General features: G+C 33.9%; 1 protein-coding gene across 13 annotated transcripts in view; it reads right to left on the reverse strand.

Annotated features, from left to right (window-relative positions):
• LOC108297236 (transcriptional regulator ATRX) overlaps window positions 1–8,582 on the reverse strand; it is a 224,578-nt gene that overhangs the window by 19,644 nt on the left and 196,352 nt on the right. For all 13 annotated transcript variants that reach the window (XM_017519955.2, XM_017519956.2, XM_017519954.2 and 10 more), the window contains one exon: window positions 6,170–6,278. In XM_017519955.2, coding sequence (XP_017375444.1) covers window positions 6,170–6,278 — 109 coding nt within the window. The remainder of the gene's footprint in view (window positions 1–6,169; window positions 6,279–8,582) is intronic.

Consider the following 8,582-nt stretch of genomic DNA (forward strand, 5'->3'; position numbering starts at 1 on the left):
AGAAAATCAAGGGAATAAACACTAGTTATTTGAAAGGATAAATGAAATTGACAAACCTCTAGCAAGTCTAATAAAAAGAAAACACACAAATTACCAGTATTAGGAATGAAACAGAAGCTAATCACTATAGATCATAAAGACATGAAAAGCATATTAACAAAATGCTATGAACAAGTCTATACATACATTTGAAATTACGAAAAAATCAACCAATGAAGTGAACAAAAGCACAAACTACCACAATTCTTAAGATTAACACAAATCTCCAAAATCTTTATCAGAAAACAGAAAACAATTATTATTTTATGAGGTCAATATTAGCCTGATACCAAAACCAGACAACAACACAAAAACAACTGACTATATAACAGTAACACTCATAAATATCTCTCAACAAAATAACAGAACCCATACTATATAAAAAGAATTATCCTTATGATCAAGTGAGGTTTTATTCCAAGAGTGAAAGGTTGGTTCAGTATTCAAAAACCAATCTACGTAGCACACCATATTAACAGATTACGAAGAAAAAACAGACAATACTGAGGCAGAAAAAGCATTAGACAAATGTAAACACACATTTGTCATAAAAACTCTGAGAAAATTAAGAACAGAGGGAAACCTCCTCAACTCGATGAAGAGTAATTACAAAAAAACACACAGCATGGCTGTGCATTCTTATAGCCCCATCTACTCAAAGAGGGTAAGGCGGGAGGGTCCCTTTAGCTTAGGAGTTGAAGGCTGCAGTGAGGTATGATTACACCACAGAACTCTAGTCAGGGTGATAGACAGATACCTAGATACCTTGTCTCAAAACAAAAACAGAAACAAAATAACCCCCACCCCCAGCCAAAAAAACAAAAAAAAAACCTTACAGCTAATATCACAGGTAATGAAGACAAAATGCTTTTCTTCTAAGATCAGGAAGAAGGTGAGGATGTCCACTCTCACCACTGCTATTAACTATATTACTCTAAAGTTTTAACCAGTATGAGCAATAGGGAGGGACATAGCAATACCAACCGTGCATGATAAACAGAGCTAAAAATATCAGAAGCAAAACCTGACAGAACTCAAAGGAGAAATAGACAAACTCACAATTATAATTGGAGACTTTTCTCCCAATAAAGCAAATGAGACGGACGGATGAATGAATGCATTCTCACACCATTACAGTGTTTGAAGTGGGCTGGGGATGGCCGTTGGCTGCTTTCAGAGGGTAAATTGCAACCAATCGACCCAGACCCTCTGTCCACCACACATTTATTCCCTCAAGATCTTATAACACAGGTTCTAAGTTAATACACTTGTGGATAATTAATATGGTTAAGAGAACGGTTTTGGGAATGATAAAAGCTTTAGGTTCTGGGGCCCAGAGTAAATACTATTAACAGGTAATTCCCTTTTGGTCCTCCCCAGAGGGGCAACCCAGCACAAAATTAGCATGAGTAAACAGACTGGAGGCAAATAGGTGTGGGGCAAGGCCTTTGATCGTATTATCTCTCCCTAACTTAAAATAATGGACCGGCCACCACTTTCCGCCTATCCCAATAAAACCTTTCAGCCTTCCAAAAGGTTTGAGGTTATAATCTATAACTTTCCTTAAATATTTTCCATAATATTTTGCTGCCACCCCAAATCAATAGCAACAGGCAACAAAAGGAAACAAACAGCATACAGATCATAAAAGAAGAAATAGAGCTATCCCTACTAGCAGATAACATAACGGTCCATTTAGAAAATCCCAAGAAATCCACAAAACAAACTTCTAGAACAAACGAAGTCAGCAAGATTACAGACAAAAGACCAACAAAAAAAATCAATTGCATTTCTATATTTGAGCAATGAACACATGGAAACGAAAATTAAAAATACAGTATCATTTACAATGACTCAAAAAAAGAGAATACCTGGGTATAAATCTATCAAAAGATCTAGAGGACATGTATACTGAAAACTATAACACACTGATGAAAGAAGTCAAAGATTAGCATCAATGGACAGATACACTGTGTTCACAGATCAGAAAACTCAAGGGTAAAGTTACCAATTCTCTACTGCTAAAAATATTACAACTGAAAACAGATTTTAGACTTGCGCCAAGATGGCCGAATAGGAACAGCTCAGCTCCAGAGCGCAGTCCCAGCAAGTTCCCTCGCTGATAGGCGGGTGTTGAACAATGAGAACACATGGATACAGGGAGGGGAGCATCACACACTGAGGTCTGTGGCGGGCGGGGGGGGACTAGGGGAGGGACAGTGAGGGGAAGGAAGTTGGTGAGAGATAACATGGGGAGAAATGCCAGATATAGGTGATGGGGATGGAGACAGCAAACCACATTGCCATGTATGTATCTATGCAACAATCCTGCATGTTCTTTACATGTACTCCAGAACCTAAAATGCAATATAATATATATATTTTTAAAAAGTTATAGAATTAAAAAATTAAATTTAGATTAAAAAAACAAATATAAAAAAATGGATACATATCTAGATTACATAAAGAATTCTCAAAACTCTACAATAAAAAAAGCAATCCAATAAGAAAATGGACAAAAACATATAAAGAGATTTTCACCCAAGAGGAAATATAATATTTGATGGCAAATAAATACATAAGATGCTCAATATAACTGGTCATTAGGGAATTGCAAATTAAGACCACAATAAGATACCACTATACACCTAGCAGAACACCTAAAATAAAAAATACTGATAATACCAAATGCTGGTGAGGATGCAGAGAAACTTGATTTCTCACACACTGCTGGTAGGACTATAAAATGGTACACTCATTCTAAATAAGAGTTTGGCAGTTTCTTAAAAAAGTAATGCATACTTACCATGTGACCTAGCAAAGGCATTCCTGGGCATTTATCCTAGAGAAATGAAAACTTAGATCCACACAAAAAGCTGGAACACAATGTTCACAGCAGATTTATTTCTAATAGCCAAATCTGGACAAAACAAAAATGTCCTGTAATAAGTGAATGATTTAACATCTGTGGTACATCCATCCATGAAATACTACTCTGTAATAAAATGGAACAAACTATTGATACATGTGACAACTTGGATGGAACTCAAGGACATTATGCTGAGTGAAAAAAGCTAATCTCAAGAGATCACATATAATGAATGATACCATTTATATGACAGTCTTAATATAACAAAATAATAGAGATGGAAGATAAATTAGTCATTGTCAGGGGTTAAGGTTAGTGACAAGGCTGGTAGTAAAAATGGGTGTGACTATAAAAGGGTAGTCTACTACTAGCAAAATTTCTTAGTTTTGATACTGAGCTATAAGATTTAACCATTGGGGAAAATTAGATGAAAGGTTCACAGGACTTCTCTGTACTATATTTGCAAGTTCAGGTGAATCTATAATCATTTCTAAATTAAAAGTAAGACAAACAAACCAAAAATAGTATCAAGCTAACCAGACACTCAGAGTCTGCTGAAAATTACTTTCAGCTCACATAAAACAACAACGTTAGAAATGGCCATTATCTTAAAGTTTATTTTAATGTGTCTTTCAGATTGCTTTGGTATAAACAAGGATTATATTTATATCCTATTTATTGAAAATTACTGAATCATGAAAATTTAGAATATACAAAGATATAATCTAAAACATTTATGGATTTTTTTTTCTTTGCTCTTTTCATCTTGCTTTTTGTTTCATTTTCAGTTTGTTTCTGGATTTCTAGAGACAGCATAACATTTGTGTATTTCATGTGCATGGGGTTCAGCTACTCAAGAGCAACTCTACAAATCCATAATATACATGTACAGGTTGAGCATCCCAAATCTGTAAGTCTGAAATCCTAAATTCTCCAAACTGTAAAACTTTTTGACTGCCAACATGACACTCAAAGAGAATGCTCATTGGGGCTGGGTGCGGTGGCTCACGCCTGTAATCCCAGCACTTTGGGAGGCCGAGGCGGGTGGATCACAAGGTCAAGAGATCGAGACCATCCTGGCCAACATGGTGAAACCCCGTCTCTACTAAAAATACAAAAAATTAGCTGGGCATGGTGGCGTGTGCCTGTAATCCCACCTACTGGGGAGGTTGAGGCAGGAGAATTGCTTGAACCCAGGAGGCGGAGATTGCAGTGAGCCGAGATTGCACCACTGTACTCCAGCCTGGCGCCTGGCGCCAAACCAAAAGCCTGTCTCAAAAAAAAAAAAAAAAAGAAAGAAAAAGAAAATGCTCACTGGGACATTTAGGATTTCAGATTTTCAGATTTGGAATACTCAACAGGTAAGAATATAAATATTCAAAACTCTGAAAAAAAATCCCATAACAGAAATGCTTCTGGTCCCAAACATCCCCAAGCACTTTGGATAAGAAATACTCAACCAGTATTTGCCTGAAGCATGAATTTGAATGAAATGCTTTTTGGCATATGTTTAGGGGTGATTCACTAGTGAGTAAACCAAGCTGACAGCTCAACGTCTACATTTCAATGTTTTCCTCTACTAATCATCAAGTATAAATGTCATGTGCCAGATCATATGCCATTTTCATATTTTAAAATTTGGGAAACCAAGCAAGCCAAAGATTTAGATTACTTTTGAGAAATTTGGGTTACTCAATAAAATTACTTCTTCACATTCATGCACAAATAATAATTTGTTTAAACATGAAAAACACAGAATATAAAAATGTGTTTATTCTTTAAGCAGTTATATAATCAATCATATACATTTACAATTTAACTGTATTCAAATCATCCCTTTGTAAGCTCTCTAAGACTTCAGGTTTTCAATAATTATTAATCTTCCTAAAATGTAACTGAAATTTCTCTTGTCTTAAGCTTAGGTCTAGTTCATGATGCTGCTAAAATTAAAACATGTTTTACACACACAGTATAATATCCTCCATAGTTTAAAATATTTATTAAGGCATACTTCAGCCATCTTTCTATTATACTAACCCCATCTCCTTTATCCTTTTCTTAAATGTCATGCTTTCTTACCTTTGTGTATGTGTATATGTAAGCATATGTACATATGTTAATATGTATGTATAGTGATGTGCCACATAATGTTCTGGTCAGTAACTGACAGCGTATACAAAGGCAATTTCATAAGATAATAATACAAATTTTTACTGTATCTTTTCTATGTTTAGGTATGTTACATACACAAATACCATTGTGTTCCAATTGCCTACAGTATTCAGTACAGTAACATGCTGTACAGCTTTGCTGCCTAGGAGCAATAAGCTATAGCTTATTATTATACTGTACTGGTGTACAGTAGGCTTAGGTTTGTATAAGTACACTCAATGATATCCACATAACAAAACTGCCTAATGATGCATTTCTCAGAATGTATACTGGTTGTTAAGTGATATATGACCATACGTACAACTTTTCCTTTCCAAATGTAGTTTGATTTTATCAATTACTAACAGCTTAAAACAATATCAACAATACATACACAAATTTCCCTGGATGGTCAATAAGCACATGAAAAGATGCTCAACATGATTTATCATTAGGGAACAGCAAATTAAAATCACAAGAGATACCATTATACCTATATTAGAATAAGTAAAATAATTTTTATAAAAACATGACACTACCAAGTACAGACAAGAATGCAGGGCAACTGCAACTCTCACACAACTGCTGGTGGCAATGCAAAATTACACAGCTACTTTGGAAACCTGACAGTTTCTTACAAAGATAAATATAAACTTACTATAAATCCCAGGCTTTCTTATCATTTAGGTAAATACTTATGTTCACACAAAAACTTGAACATGAAAGCTTAGAGCAGCTCTGATTTTAATTCTAAAACCTGGAAACAACTCAAATGTCCCTCAAGTGAAGTAGCTAAACCAACTCTGATATATCCATATAATGGAAGACTATACAACAATTTAAAAAAAATTATTGGTGTATGCAACAACTAGATGATTCTCAAATAAATTTCACTAAGTGAAAGAAGTGAGACTCAAAAGGCCACAAATAATATGATTCCATAAAAGTGAATTCAGTGGGCAGGGAGTGATGACACCATTTTGCATCCTGATTGCATCCTGCATTTGCCAAAAACAATCATATACACAATAAAAATAGTGGACTTTGCTGTATGTACATTAAAAAATGAATTGTTTTAATGTTTCTATATATACAGAAAATGTTTCCTACCTCACATTAGTTTCATCATTAAATTCTTCAGCCCATTTCTTCCTTGACTGTGCAGTAGTGGAACCATCTAAACGGTAATAGTCAATGTTTCGAAGCCACTTCCCCTCACCTGAAAATTTAACAAAAGAACACAGAAGGAATTTGATATATTGCTCTGCTTACTAGTAAGAGTAGATTTTCCACCCTGCTCATCATTTAAAAGTGTGTTTTATATATTCTATTTGTATAGCAAAATACATTATATACTTTCCTTAATCAAGAATTAAATTATATTACAAATAAATTCACCACAAATTTCATTCAAATAGATAGTGATGAGCTCAGGTACTTTAAAAACCTATTTCATCTACATCAGAATTTCTTAAAAGGGTTTCCTTGATTAGAATCCTTAAAACTGTCAAAAGAATATGATTAAACTTACATTTCACTCATGAGGCATGCTTTTGTTATATCTGTAAATGGTCACATTTTTCTCCTTAACAACAACTTGATGATGATCAAATAAAATGAGAGAAAAAGAATGCCTTTATTTATTCACTGAGCAAATATTTACTGAATGCCTACTATGTGCCAAAAATTATTCTATGGGGTAGCTACAAATTTCAGTGTATGTTTCCATTTCGTAGGTGGTGTGTGGGTGTGGGTGTGGGTGTGTGAAGAATTATGAATTTATAAGTTAATAATCTGACATGTCAATTTTAGACAGTGAGGTAGTTTTTTTTTTCGTTTAATCTACACCAGCAAGAAATGAGGTGAAATTTTACCCAAGACTTGCACTGATACTAAAATACCAAGGGATTAAGGGCTTATGACTTTTTATATTTTATCATACATAATTTCTATTCTAATTGTTTAATTGTAAACACAATGCTACTATCTCCCATCCAAGCAAAATTCTGTCATGCCCCAGAGCCTTAGTATAAAAACAGCTAACAAAACTGAGATTTCTTTCCAGCAAGCTCTTTAAATTTAGTACATTAGTTAAAAAAAAAGATGCTTTTCCACGTTTCTTGTCTATATCTTGACTGATATAGAAAACCCAGAATTTCCTTGTTAAAAATTCATTAATACCTATGAAAGTCATTTATGATTTTTCAATTAAAAAAAAAGACATACACATCCAAGGAAAAAAGAATTTGAGATGAATAGCTGGATAAATAGGTAAGAGCTGGAGTCACATTTGTATTAATTGTTCACTTGAACAGGATAATTAGTAGAATAAATAATCATAAATGAATGGAAAATGATATGACTATTTTAAAAAGCATTTCAACATACTCACCTTTTATTATAATGCAAATGAATATCTCTAATACCACCTCGATGAATCCAACACTTAAAAACTGATAGAGTCATTATAGGTTAGTAGTTAAGAACACAGACTTTGGAGTGACACTCCCTGAGTTTAATCTCAGTTTCACCATTTACTAACATTTTCACTTATGGCAAGTAATTAAACTCCTTGTGCCTCAGTTTCTTTATCTGTAAAATGAAGATAATCAGAGTACCTATTGCATAGGGTTATTATGAGGATTAAATGAGATAATATTTTTAAAACTACTTAGAATGGTGCCTATCACATGGTAATTAAAAGCTTATTGAGTACTTAATATTGTCACTCAAGATCCCATGACAAATTATACCTGCCTCTATTATGGCACGTAATATATGTGTTTGATCCTCTTCTATATCATGATTTCCTGTAATACCCCTTAAACCTAGCTCAGTGCTCACTACACAGTGGCAGTGGTAATGGTAGTGGTAGTGGTAATAGAAGTAACTCAAAGGCAGATCAATCTGATTGATAAGTAAACATTTGCTAAAGACAATTTATAAAATCAAAAATAAACTAGCAAGCATATAAAAAAAAATACAACCCTATTAAGGGTCAGAAAAATATAAACTCAAACAATTGTTTTTACCCATTAAAGATGAAGAAAATGTAGTTACAATACTATAGGTACACATGTTAAAATAAGCATTTTCCATTTATTGATGGTAGTAAATTGGTATGTTTTTGCAACATTGGCTTTTCAATTATGAAAAACTGCCAGAACATAGAATCTGAGTAATAAAATTTATAGTGATAATAGAAAAAATATACTTAAGCTTATATTTAACTATAGTCAAATTTAAAAATACACATATATACTACACATATATGTTAAAAATATGCCAATAAATGACTCTAGAAAAAAAGAAAGCAGGGAAATAAGAAAGATAAAAAGTGCCAGTATATACCTAGGAAAATACCTAACTAGAGCATCATTCTCTGTATTAAAAAAAACAGGGGCCGGGCACGGTGGCTCAAGCCTGTAATCCCAGCACTTTGGGAGGCCGAGGCGGGTGGATCACGAGGTCAAGAGATCGAGACCATCCTGGTCAACATGGTGAAACCCCGTCTCTACTAAAA

Source organism: Cebus imitator, unplaced genomic scaffold, assembly GCF_001604975.1.
Source record: "Cebus imitator isolate Cc_AM_T3 unplaced genomic scaffold, Cebus_imitator-1.0 Scaffold783, whole genome shotgun sequence".
Classification (NCBI taxonomy): Eukaryota; Metazoa; Chordata; class Mammalia; order Primates; family Cebidae; genus Cebus; species Cebus imitator.